A 14498-nucleotide genomic window follows, 5' to 3' on the forward strand; every position below is an offset into this window, starting at 1 on the left:
CTACGCTACGCTCCATTTCGCCAGGATAAGACTCGGAATTTCGTGTATATTTCATGTTACGCTTTCTGATGATAAGATAGCACATAAAAATCTACGGGTTTGTTTGTAATTTATATTATCCATCCTGGAGAATAGTGGGAATGCTTATCAAGCTCTTCGTTCTCACTGTTTTATGCATCAACTATGTCGTAGTGATCGACATAGCTTCAGTAAGTGATCGAACAAACACTTCCGTGTGAATTTATTTTACAAAAAAAAAATCCAGATTCTGAAGGAAAAAGCGAAAAAAGCAAAGTCTTGGCTAGCGGATGCGAATAAATTCCAATATGACATTGAATGTAATTGGTTGAGAGCGGAGGAGAGGGCAATTCGTGTAGCTGAAAGGAGATGTCCACCTCTTCCACCCACAACGTCTGTTAGCTGATCCACTTGTACTACACTATTTACAATGGGATTTTCTACAAAGCCAGGGAAATGTCCTCAGATATCATCGATTTTAGAACCCCTCTTCCTACGACAACGAAAAAGAGTTTTCTTCCGCCGTGGTTGCTGCAGCGACTAAAACGTCGGAAAAAGAAGGCGATTTTCAGTATACGGACTAAACGAGCTCTTATGAGTGCTTTTTCTCTTGGTAAGTCTAGGTTACGGTTTGTTGCTACAGTCTGTTTATTAAGAAATGGACTTTCTGGGCAAATTCATGATGATGCGGTTGGTAGTAACAGCTAATTACTTTCCTAGTTTCATTCCTTTTTCACAAATATTCACAATAGAAATAGAAAAGAAAAGACATTTTCCTTTTTGTTTTGAGCGCTGAAGACATGAGACACCGAGTTTATAGTAAGGTCAAAACGACATGCTGCACGGTGCTGTCGCGTAAGCGGAACGAATTGGGGGAACTATTTAGGTTCCTTAATCCTAACCGCTACGCTTCACCGAGACGCTTCGAACGTAGCCGCTTACACAACTGCAGCGTGCTTCCTGTTGTTTCGACATTACTATACATTTGGGAAAGTAAATCTATTGCTGTTCACTTTTGAAAGGCCATCTTCAGGTCTTATATTATGTTTAACTGTGTATAGAACTGTTCCAGTCCGCATTATAAAACAAGGATAGTTCTCAGCAAGAAATCTGCAGATTTTCTATAAATCAGTTCAGGAAAAGCTGTTTGATTTCTATTTCTACTAGGTGGAATGAAAAGCGTTGAAATTGATCTCGAGGACAAGCATGATTCTCACGAACTGATATCAGGAGTGAGCCTCTCTTTGACGTGTAACGAAGAAATGCGAAAGAGTTGGGGGAATTATGTAGGTTCACTAATCTTATATTTCATAGAATTAATAAAAGTTTGTATGGATTAGAAACTCATAAGAGTGTATAGGTAGAATTAAAGCATCACCTCACGAATCTGATGTGGTACGGATTTCAGCTGTAGTATTCGTGTACGGGATCGTAAATTGTGGAGAGAAGAGTAATCCCGTCCGTTTCTTCCTAAATGCCGTAAAAAACGGTCCGGAAGATGCGGCGTGTGCACACTGCTGGTGCGCTCCAACCTAACTCGTTGTAGAAAATAGCGAGCCGGAACGCTCCAAGCCGTGCCTTCCGGGCCGCTTTCTAAGGCAATTAGGAAGAAATAGATGGGATCACACCTCTCTCCATAATCTACGACTCCGTATACGAATACTCCACCTGAAATCCGTACCACCTCAGATTCGTGGGGTGATGCCTTTAAATAGATCTCTGCTTCGCTTCCCTTACCCTTAGGGGAAAGGGGAAAGAGGGGACTAGAAGGCTCAATGTTAAGGGGAGAGATGCGAAAAGTTCACTCTCTACTCAGTATGTAGGAGTGAATATGAATAGAGGTAACAAGGAAGAACTAACTATATGTAGCTTCAATAAGACAGGAATAGGGATCACGTAGTTATGTGCATACGGTAAATATATACCATGAAGGTCACATATAGACAGACAGGATAGTAACATCTTTGAAAAGCTAAGGTTAGAACCACATTTCGAGTAGTTTTGTATAAAAGCGTTATTGAAGGCGGCATACCACGAATTTGACGTGGTGAAAGAATCCGCAGGAAGAGCTAGAGATGGGTTTGTAGATTACAAGATTCGGGGTATTTCCGCTCATCTCTTCCTGATCGTCCTAAGAAAAAAGGCGTGAAAGACAATTTCAGTTGCACCTTTGTGCACTCGCCGCATCCCTCTGCGAGCGATCAAAGATTAATTTGTTCTGTTCACCAGCCGATTTAAGTAAAACCAATGAATAGGGTGCTAAGAGGACCGAAACCTGTACATTGAGAAGCATTCTGACGTACCTAGTTGGAACTGTAGCGATTTCTTTTTTTTACGACAATTAGGATTAGGAGACCCCAGATTCCAGAATCTGCAACCCTATCTCTGGCTTCTCTCGCGGATTTCCTCACCAGGACAGACTCGTGGTATGCTCTCTTTCACCAACTTTTCTGATACTTCGGTCATAGTTAGAAGCTTACATATGCGCAGCCGCCACTAGAATTCTCCTAACGGACGGTCGCCGTGTGCATCTGATTATGTCGAAGTGGAATTGCGTAGCAAACGTAGAAATTGGGGGTCATAACCAAGTCGTAGAAAACCAAGTAAAAAAGATAAATCCTCTGGCGTGTAAATCCGCTCTGGGTGGGTTCGACTGTACTTCAAAGTAGCTGAAGTTTTATGAACGAGCAATGACCTTAACAATAACTCCCGTAGCTAACCGATGTATCATGTCGGTGTCTTTATCCTCCCAGGCAAGTCTGGTACCAATTCATCGATCCGGAGTGATGAAAAGATTGGTTGCGAATAAAGCGGTGTTGAACCATCAACTGTGTAGTCACATCCGGATCTCTTAGCAACTGCTCTACATCTCGTTATTGGATATATGTAGACATATCCAGTCCGATTTCTGTTAGTTGAGATTACATCCCTGTTAGTATGCGAACAATTTCCTGTAATTGTTTATTATAGAAATTGCAGAGGAATTAGATGTAATTTTATTAATTTTATTTGTCGTTTCTCTTGTAGTCGTTGGTCATCTGATTTGAAATTATTTCGGAGAAAATATGTAAATGTAGAAGTGAAAGAGATGCGACTGTAGAAGAAGAGCTAAAATTTAAATTTAAATTTTTTTGAATTAAATTTTTTTTATTTGAATTTTTAAAATTTTGTGGTTTTTTTTATCGATGACAGTCGTTCGGCTTTTTTCGTTTTAAGGTGGACACTACAGTTACTTGGTATGTCAATAATCAACTCATTCAAAATCGAAAACTGGACTGGAGAGTTACGATATCAACTGAAGGGATATTAAGTTGGTTTTTTTGTATGCCATATTTTTGTTTTTTTTCTGTATGTATTGTATGAATTAAGATGGAGGGCCCACTCAGAACTCATGTTTTTTTTTTCAAGATATTTGGCCTCTTTTGGAAGAAGACGTTGGGAACTATGAATGCGCCGTGGATGGGAATATTTTGGGTTCTGGACTTATTCATATTGTTTCAAAATCGGTGAGGAATCGTAAGCTATCTTCGTGTTGTTTCTTCTTCTCTGCAGGATACTGTCAACATTTGTTTGATTTTTTGAGAATGTTCAAAGCTATCTTCTAAGAATATGATTGGAACCTGAAGTGAGGATTTGATTTGCAGTCGAGTTGAAATGATCTGAAACCCGGTGCAATTACGTAAGCGGCTGCGCTCGAGGTAGGACCCTTACTTATTTCCCCCATCCAATTGTAGCAACCAAGGGGTCTTGCCTCGAGCGCAGCCGCCTACGCAATCACATCAAACTTCAGGTCGTTTTGGCTAGACTCTACATATTCATAGAAACTTGTATTTTTCGGAATATTTTTCAAATCAAGTTTCAAAACAAAATGAAAATAAATGAGTAGTGACAAAAAATACATTGACAAAAAATGACGTATTCTTAGCAGAAATACAATCACTTCGCTTGATTTGGAATAAATAGCGCATAAGTAGCTTTGCCAAATAAGTAAAGGTCAATTTTGGCATTCTTAGTTTTTCCACCTCATACTTCTTGACTCAGTCAGGAAAGGACATAGTGTTGAAAGCGCCCCACTTGGTAGCGGCCGCTGTCCGAGTTTCGTATATGCAGCGGACAGACACTCCTGCCGCAACACATGAAAAATCAGTCGGTGATGGTACGCAAATTTGCAGAAAGTCCGAAAAAATTTCCGAAGAACTCTGAAACGATGAAGTATTAGAAATCCAATGATGCTGGCGACCTCTCAAATTTTTTTTTGATTGCAATGAAATGGAAAAAACAAGCATACCAATTTAGCCACTAACAATTAGTTTTGTAAATTTTGAAATTAAACAAAAAGGCGGATGAAAGCAAAATAATCGCGCACTAGGTCAGAACAGTTCTCACTATCGATTGATTGATCTGTATTGTCAGGGCCGCGCGAACGCAGCCCCACACGCAAAAATTTAGCTGTTGGCTAACCTCAACTCGAGGCTGCCACACAGGTCAGCCTGTGCGAAAGTGCAATGCACGGGCCTCTCCATGGAGGTCCCGCCTTCATGATCGCGAGAGCCTCCCAGCCAGGTAAGTTTATGAGCGGTCGCGGCAGTCGGAGCCCAGCGACCGTGCGTCGTATGCGAGAGAAGCCACCTTTTGCACATTAAATGTGCAAAAATACTAATATGCAAGGTGGAGAGCGCGTATACTTCGTGATCGAGGACGTCAATAAATTTTCCGATTAATGTTAGGGTCTTACGAGACATTCAAGCATTGTTTGAGGGTAGCAGGGTTTGTGCTTCCGCTTCCTTTGGTCCCTGCTCAGTCTAGATAAGAAGGCTGAACTCATTCACTCAAACAATTCTCCCGCTCTAACAACATTTCCTTGTCCTAGGCATCATTTCTGAAATAATGCTGCCTTCAAGTTACGTTTGGATCGTCTCTTCGAAGCTGATCGCTTAGAAAAGCTCGATGTCCAGAAATCATGTTTGATAAGGAAGGACAGTTACTCAAAATCGATTCGGTACAGGTTTTTTTTGAGAACTTTTGGAAAAAGTTTAGTGCCGAGGCAAACAATGGAAAAAAAAAACTAAATTTTTATAAGGACAAGAAGCTAAAGCGACTAATGGCTTGACCGGAATACTTTATTCTTAAATAGGTAGAAGGAGGATGCATCACAAGTATTTTCTACCTGCACATACGTTTGTCTGGATGAGGTACACTGAATGAAGCATGTATATTCATTCATTTCTCATGAAGTCGTCGCTGAAATTTGCCTTTGGCGACTTGGGGATTTGGGGATAATGCTCAATATCAAGAAATATCTCCATGTACGACGACTTTCAATGAATCTCGGGTCCGATGATGATCCAGTAATTGTATTTTTAGGTTCAAACTGATATGAGGTTGTTCAAATCCTTTATTCCTTGATAATTTTGCTGCGAATTCACCTCCTTCAGTGCCTGAAAGGATGAAAACAAAAGTGATTTACCAGTAGACTGTAAAGTACAGTTAGGATTTTCTTTGTTGAGCGATATAAGGTTTGACCGGATAAATCACGTTCGATTTCATCTCTTGAGGCTCCGGAGAAGGCGAACTCGACGAATCCTAGCGAAGAATAAAGGATTTCAACTACCTCGTGTCCGGCTGAACTTAAGAAGACAAGTATGGAGGAAAGTTTTTCTACGATGTTCCCATGTTTCATTTAATTTCCGCACTTTTCCAGGAAGCTGTCATTAATGGACTGTACAATTATGTCTACGTTGCGGCTTTTTACATACCTGCAGCAATTTATGCAATTGTTCTTATAAGCAAGGATATAACAAAGCCGCCCATAAAATCGAAGCGAGAGGACAAGATGACTGCTTTTCTGGAGGAATATGTCCTCAAGAATGGAGCAGACGTAAAGGTTTGTTTTTATTTTTGCTTCTGTTTTTTTTGTTGAATATCTTGATAAAGGAAGGTGCGCACGTGCACAGCCTCTCTACCTTTTATTCTTTTTTTCTTGTGAATACGACGTCTCTGAAACAACTCATGTATCTTCCTCAACTGACACGCATACGCTCCCTCAACTTCTTTTTCTGACCCGATCAAACACAAAAGAGAACGGATTCGAAGGAAAAACTTCAGCGTCAACTGCACAATGCTTTGTGTATTTAGGAAAACATCGCAAAAATAGTGTACGGTGACCAATTCGAAGAAAGAAAAGCCCAAATAACGCAAACTTTAGCCGCTGGTGTTGGACCGGATGGTACGTACTGTCTATCCAATAACTAATAAAATTTCCCTTAACACAGGCAACTATCATTAACGCTTATAAACGCTTATAAAATGATACGAAATGTTACGGATCCTATGGGAGTCCACGTTTGAGCTCCATTCATGGTCCATAATAAGGAAATGTATCGAATTTGCTGGGCTTTGGACCGGACCGGTCAGCAGATTAATCTCTGTGTACCTTTGATTTTCCCATTCTGAGTCCTAAAAAGAAATCGCAAAAAGAAACTCCGAGATTTTCACAAAACCCTCACTTTGGAGGATCCATATCAAGCACACTTATTTTATCTTATTTCTATGTATTATTTAATTATTATATATTATTTTACAAGCGTTTGGCATAAGACGGAGATAGTATAGCTAGGCTTTGTGTGCTTTTTAAGATACAGTACAATACTGTGCATTTTTTTTTACTTCAAATGGATTCTTTCTTCTTTTCCACCTTTGGACCCTTTTGCTGGACCTTCACATCTTGCGTTGTAAATTTCTTTAAATTTTATTTATTTATTCATATTTTTTCGCTTCATTTTTTCTTTCGTTTCCTGACAACTCTTTAATACAGTTTATAAGTTTGCATGGAGCACCGTGGAAGTTCTTCGACTTCAAATGTATTCATTTTGTAAGCTGGACTTCTTACCTGTGTTTGAAGTATCTATATGAAACCTTTTGTTCGATTAAAATTAAGAAGCAACCATTTGCAACCTTTTCCATCCTTTTGTTGACATTTCGGCACTCTCAGCACTGCTTCGCGGACAAATCAAATTGGTACCTTCCTCGTTATTTAAAGCCAGCGTGTTGCAAGACTGGCGTAATTGGAAAACCTGTGAGCAAATGTAGTGTTTGGAGTGTAGATTACGAATATGATCGTAGCCTGTTCCTCGTAATCATCCAGAAAAAATGAGATGGGAGACCGCCTTAGTTCCTACTGGGTAAAACCAATGAATATGCTTCTGAGGAAACCGGAGCGTGTATGAGGGTGGCCCGTTTTAAAGGCGTCACCCCACAAATCTGGAGTGGTACAGATTTCCGGTGGAGTATTCGTATACGGGGTCGTAGATTATGAGAAGGAGGGTGATTCCATCCATTTCTTCATAATTGTCGTAGAAAACGACCCGGAAGATACGGCTTCGAGCGTTCCGGCGCACTATTTTCTACAAAGAGTTCGGTTGCAGCGAGCCAGCCCTGTGCGGCGCCGCATCTTCCGGGCCGTTTTTTTTACGGCAATTAGGAAGAAATGGACGGAACCACACCTCCGTATACGAATACTCCACCTGAAATTCGCACCACCTCAGATTCGTGGTATGCTGTGGTATGGTACCTTTAACGTACCTCGTAGAAATAAACGCCATTTTTCACAACGATGAAGGGGATTGAATGAGGCCATTCTTATACTCGTAATCTCAACCACGAACTCTATATTTTCCCGCAGGTTTCCTAATTGTAGTAGAGTCAAAATGACACGAAGCACAGTTCAGTTGGAGTGTAGCGTTTAGGATTTACCGAGGATCTTTCCTATCACCGCTCATTCTTGCGGTTCGCGATGGTCCCACCTCGATTCCAACCGCTATCTCCACCGAGCCGCTTCGACCACAACCGCTAACGCAGCTGCACCGTGGTTCATGTCGTCTTGCCCCGACTATAAACCTAATTTCACTCTATTTAGAAATTATCTTTTATTGACATGGAGGAGCAGAATCCGAGTAGCGGGTGCATTGCGTGCACACAATCGGGCCAAATCGACCTGACTTAGTGGTGTACTTGCGGCGGGGCCCGCGGTGGGACCCTCGCTCAGCGGCTCCAATCAGGATGCGGGCGCTAGGCGAGAGTCTCATCGCTCCACTTCGAGCCCAACCGCTTACAATTGCAATTGCACCAGACGTCAGTTTGTCACGGCCAAACTGCACAATTACGTTCGTATTGGATGAAAGGATCAAGTCCTGCAAAACTCAACGCTGTGTTGACGACATTATCCGACTATTGGATCTCCCAAATAAATTTCTCGGGCTGTCGAACATTTAGAAATTTTGCAAACGAAATTTACCCTACTTGGGAATATTCTGATGTAGAAAATTTTAGAATTCAAGTCTTTGCGGAAGAAGTTAAATGTTAATGTTCTACATGAAATATGCATGACATAGAAGCTGTCTCACGGGGACAGTTAGTGCCTGAATTATGGAACTCTTCATAGGTAGGGATGAACATTAACATTATTGCAAACAATACTTCAAGCTACAGGCTGTGTTCCAAATACTGCGCTCAGATGCTCAAAATAGAGGTTTTTTTATTAGTTTATTTATTAGAAGTATGACCAAGTTCGTTAAATATGATACACATGTTTAACCCATTGACTTTTATAAGCTATATTTGAACAAAGAATTAATAACAAATGATAACAATAAATATCCTGGACCAATCGACTTTTGTGAACTACGTTCGAACAAAGAAATAATAACAATAAATCACAATAAAGGCGGGTGTGGCGCAGTCGATTAGAGTGCAGCCACACGGTCAAGGGTTCGAAACCGCCCTAGTGCAAACCAATCCTTTCATCCCTCCGCGGTCGATTAATTGGTACCACACTTGTCTGGGAGGATAAAAACACTGACTTGATCGTAGTATCGAGTTTGATAAGCTGTACACGAGGTTGTTAAAATTAAATCTGTTGGCTAACGTTTCGGCAATATCGCCTTCTTCGGAGTCTGAAATTGGCGATTCAATCTTCAAGACGACCAACCTCTCCACAACTAAACTGATAAACTTCACGCCTACTTTGAATCACCAATTTAGCGACTACAGTGAATGCTCACCTTAGATCGGAGACGCCTCATGTCACGAATGGCGAATAGTTCGAATGTCACATTCGGATCGGAAGAACCATTCGAGATATGGCGCGAGTACCCGCGTTATCGACAGAAATTCGCCCTTGCGGTTTATTTTAGAGTTTTTGGCTTGGATCCAAAATGCCTCCGGCGATTTTCGAGCCAACGTTTTAAATTCGTGCGCTTCGATTTGGACCCTAATTTCAAAAGTTTATCAGTTAGTTGCGGAGAGGTTGGTCGTTTAAATTGTAGATTGAATCGCCCATTTCAGGTTCTGAAGAAGGTGATATTGCTGAAACGTTAGCCAATAAATTTATTTACCAACCTTGTGTAGAGCTTATCAAACTCGATACTACATTCAACTATGCCGAGATTCATTTTTTTTCACTTTTTCCCGAATTTTTCAACTGACTTGATCATCGGCTGGCCCCTGCAAGTCATTGTATAGGCCAACACACTTTCCAAAACTTCAACAATTACGAATTACAGTAAAGCGCGTTTTCCCATCAAAGTGGTTTGTTACGCCAGTGACTTTATTCTTTTTTTTTCTAAATATTTATAAACCAAGTGAGTACAACAGATTCTCAAAAGACCAGGAAATGAAAAACAACGCTTGAAAAAAAAAGTGAACGGCTCATCAGTGAACCGTATTGTCCCATACGACCGAGAGTGTGCTGCTCACCACTAGGCCTCGCTGTGATCGAAGGTCAACTGCTTCACAACGAGAAGAAAATCTTCTGAGAATGATGATGATATTGATGATTGGCTGGCTTTCCGAATCTATTCATTTGCAGAACTTTTTTTTTCGCAATTTTTTTTGTCGTTCGATTTTTCTATTAAGTTCAACAAAACAAAATGTGTCGCATAGAAAATTGAACTCAATATATCTGCAACGAATCTCATCGTAGGTATCGTCCAGGTTCATTTTTTAAAAATTAATTTAATTTTTAATTAATTTCTTAAACTCCAGAATATCATCCGCAGAACAGCAATAGTATTAGAATAATAATAGTAACAAATAATAATAGTAGTAATATTAGTAATAATAGTACAATAATTAACAATACTATGTGAAGAGTAGTCGCGAAAAAAAAACTAAATTTTTCATTTTTTTCTATGCCTTCAATAGAAGAGTTTTGTTGTTGTCGCAAAATAACTATTTATGTCCCCAATATTCTCTTCATTCTCATCTGGCGATCCGAAGCTGACATTTCCGCACATTTTCTCCTCTGACCGATTACATGAGTGGTTGTCGCTAAATGCTATTTCCAACATTTGAGTAGATTATTCATTTCCTCCGCGAGGAGTCCCACTTCGAAGTAACGTCCTTGAATCTGACATGAGGATCTTATATCGTCTAAGCTAATTCAGCGAATTTCATTGTCGATGGAGATCTAATAAACCCTTTTTAAACCCCTCGTAATCCAGAAACGTGAGAGTTAAATATAGCCGCCCGAGAAACGAGTCGGCATCGCGTTTCTTCAAAACCGATAATTTTCGAAAGCAGTGAAGCATTTAATGTTAAAAAATAGTGAATTTGAATAACACATTCTGTAATTCTTTCTGTTCCTTTCTGTCAACCGAAGTATTCTGTGTCCCTTAGTAAGACGTTAAAAAGTGACGAAATTGTAATGCTCCTTGCAGAAGAAAAATTCTCTTGCTAGTTCAGGTCAGAAACTTCGTGGAAATCGTGAAACGATCATGACAATCCTCGCTGCCCCCAGATCGCGAGGAAAGGCTGGTGCAGCCGGGAAGAGGCAACAAAATGAAAAGGTGATTACTGGTTAATGAAGTGACGCTATCTCCATTAATGTCATCACTCGACGAATCTGGGGTGATGCGGATTTCAGGTGGAAAGTTCCAATACGGGGTCGTAGATTATGGAGAGAAGGGTGATTCCGTCCATTTTTTCCCAATTCTCGTAAAAAAAACGGCCTGGAAAATGCGGCGTGTGCACAGAGCTGGTGCGCTCCAATCGAACTCGTTGTAGAAAATAGCGCGTCAGAACGCTCGAAGCGGTATCTTCCGGGCCGTTTTTTATGGCAATTAGGAAGAGATAGACGGAATCACCCTTCTCTCCATAATCTACGACTCCGTATAGACATAACCCACTTGAAACCCGCCCCACCCCTGATTCGTGGGGTGATGCCTTTAAGGAGGATAGTTTTCTTCAAAAAATAATAGGGTCCCATTTCCATTCACATATAATGGTGTGCAAAACTTAGGGACGAAAGTAACTTTCGCATGATGTGCCATTGCCAAATAACATAGTTCGATGAAACTTGGATCATACATAGAAAGAACCGCCACAGTATAGTACAGACTGTAACTGAAAAAAAAATGCATCGAGACGAAGAGAAATGACACTTTTATTCAAGGACAATAATTACAATGGTGTCACGGTGATTTATGATGGTCCCGTGGAGATTACAAAAAGCTGGAAATGGTTCTTAATAATAAGACACAGAATATTTAATAAGATATGGAAGGGAAAGCATGTTCTGCAACGTGCTCTCCTGCTACCCACACGGTTGGTAAAAAGTTCTTGCGGGCGCTCTAGAGCACTATAGTGTATAGTCGCGCTATAATCACGCTGACCTCATGTCATGTAACATCCAGGTTTCTGTGTACGTCTTGGGGAGCTCTGCCAACAAACTTTCATTCACTTTCATTCATTTCCACCGAGTTATTAATACATAGGGACGGTTGTGGCGCAGTCGGTTAGAGGTCCGTTGTCGAGTGCCACACGGTCGAGTGTTCGAAACCACCCTAGTGCAAACCAAGCCTTTCATCCCTCTGGGGTCGATAAAATGGTGCCAGACTTGGCTGGGAGGATAAAAACACTGACTTAACCATTAGCTGGCCCCCACAAGTCATTGTATAGGCCAACACGCGTTCCAAAACCTCATCGATTACGAATTCCAGTAAAACGCGTTGGCGCATCCCAAGTGGATTGATACGCCAGAGACTTTATCCTTTTTATTAATACATATGTCTTGATACTTCACCTATTTCGTCCTTATGCTTTATACATCATTGTAATGTTACATACAAACATACATAACGAATTTTTAGATATGAAGAAGTCACTCTTAGTAAAATTAAGGTGTTCTCTTATCTAATAATTGCAGCAACGACGAAGTGCTGAAATCGCTTCAGCCTATCGATCAGTTATGCCAAAAGTAGATCCTTCTCGACTTGAAAATCCTTTTCCTCGAGAAATGCAGCGGCCCGACTAGAAAATTTCAAGAAACCCATTGTTATATAGTCATGTAATGTCATGATTATTCTTGTTGTAAACTGCAAAGATTTTCAGAACTTGATCGTTTCTTAGTTTTTTTCGGCGTCAATTTATTGTTATTAAATAATTCACTCCTGATCCATCTGCGTTCATAAGTAATCCAAGGAAAGATTAGTTCCAGAAAATACGTTGTCTTGCTGATTTGGGGGTGGGAGCAATTTGATTTGTATCCGTTGCACGCAAAATCACCGAGAATCAACGGTTAACTGAATCTGTGCTCTTGCATCTGCATCATCAGGATGCAGCGCTGCTTGCAGCAAATAACATTGTCAGCGTGGAATCAATAGAAAGTAGCTGTCATTGGACCAAAAAAAAAATGATCCATGGTCTTCATAGCAACAATTCTTACCAGTTATCGCAACACAATGTTCCACAGATGTTCGGAAATGTTAAGGTCAAAAATTTCCCGTAAATATATTTACAGAAGTGAGGTATAGATGTTTGAAACTACCTAACTTCTTACTTCAACTTTTAATAAGGGCGGCTATATAGGGCGCAGCCGGTAACAAGTTCAGCTGCTATCCCACGATTGATAGATGGTTCGAAACCGCACTAGTGCCAATAAAGCCTTTAATAGTTTTTTTTGTTGGAAACTGGGCTTTCGACCAAACAGAAATTTGTATCAGACTTGCCCGGGAGGATAAAAGTACTAATTTCAAACATCGGCTAGCCCCCGCAAGCCATTGTATAGGCCAGACACGCATTGGTAAAGCGTAAACCGTCGTAAACGATCCTAAACTGAATCGTGGACGTTGGTGCATCCCAAGCGGATTAATTAACGCCAGACACTTTGTCCCTCATCCTATAACTTTGAATAGCGGCCCTAAGAGGTGTCTAAACGTAGGAAATAACACTCATGCACAAGAGCTCAGATGCAAGTCCTCACCTGTCCGCCCAGAGAATTGTTCGTTGTGGGTCAGTTTGGTCACCCAAGCACTGATATCCATTGTTCTACTAGACGCAGGAAAAGGATCTCGCATAGGATTTCTCACCTACTGGGATAGAAGGAAGAATGAGCTGTTATCCTGTCAGAAAGGCCAATGTCCCTTTATAAAGTTTGCGCGAAATCCTATTTATTTCTGTTTTTCTTGTTTCTGTTTAGCACAGTCTTACAGGCACCTTCTAATAAATGTATCTGCTGAAGTACTCTTCACAAACTTAGTGGTCTTCGCTTCTAAACACTAAAAATATAAGTTTTGTGGGAGAAGGCCTATATATCGTATCTATCTATTTCAAAATGATGAGTTTGGGATCTGTTCAACAGCTATTTTTCAGCTGTTTACATTCACAAGTATCCTTCAAAAGCAACACACAAGTTTAAGCGTTTTTTTTTAAGTAAGGCATCACCATCTGGGTGGTAGACGGAGTAGTCGTATACGGGGTCGTAGTATCAATAGGTGATTCCGCCCAGTTTTCCTAATTACGGATCCAAAAGATACAGCTTCGAGCGTTCCGGGCATACTTTAAAGGAGTTGCGTTAACGCTTGGTTTTTCCGTTTTTTGCGATTAAAAGGAATGGACGGAATCTCACCCCTCTCCCTAATCTACTATCCAGTATACGAATACTCCACGTGAAATCCGTACCACTTCAAATTCGTGTGATGATGCCTTCAAAGGATTAAGTTTCTCTTTAAGAATCAATCCGCTTGGGATGCGCCACCACGTTCATTTCAATTCAAAATCGTTTGAGGTTCACAAACGTGTAACTGGCCTATACAATGACTTGCACGGGCTGGCCGATATGTCAAGTCAGTTTTTTTTTATCCTCCCAGACAAGTTTGGTACCAATTTATTGACCCCGGCGGGATGAAAGTCTTGGTGAGCACTAGGACGGATTCGAACCTCCCATCGATCGTGCAGGAAGCGGAACCTCTAACCGCTACACCCGTCCTTTCATTCCAATTAGTCAGAGATAAATCGTGCCCATTTATTGGTGTACCTAGGAGGTTTCAGTTGGAACTTTTATTGGCCGAGAGCCTCACTCTACATGATACTCACTTCACTGCTCATGGTGGACTTTGAACTGGCGGAGGGAAGTAACAAAAGAAGGTGGAGGTGTGAAATCGTTACCAAATGAAAGGGAAACGCCCTAGGTTTCCGTAGTATGA

The 14498-nt window shown here is 40.8% G+C and overlaps 1 protein-coding gene across 1 annotated transcript; it reads left to right on the forward strand.

Moving 5' to 3' along the window:
- Positions 1 to 140: 140 nt before the first annotated feature.
- RB195_000647 (uncharacterized protein) lies at positions 141 to 12328 on the forward strand (the record flags this gene model as incomplete). Its single annotated transcript, XM_064197104.1, has 10 exons — positions 141 to 209; positions 266 to 411; positions 501 to 631; positions 1186 to 1304; positions 3235 to 3328; positions 3427 to 3524; positions 5720 to 5902; positions 6154 to 6244; positions 10759 to 10862; positions 12221 to 12328. The coding sequence occupies 10 exons, from the start codon at positions 141 to 143 to the stop codon at positions 12326 to 12328; spliced, it is 1143 nt and encodes a 380-aa protein (XP_064052985.1).
- Positions 12329 to 14498: the final 2170 nt, after the last annotated feature.

This window comes from Necator americanus, chromosome IV, assembly GCF_031761385.1.
Source record: "Necator americanus strain Aroian chromosome IV, whole genome shotgun sequence".
NCBI classification, from domain to species: domain Eukaryota; kingdom Metazoa; phylum Nematoda; class Chromadorea; order Rhabditida; family Ancylostomatidae; genus Necator; species Necator americanus.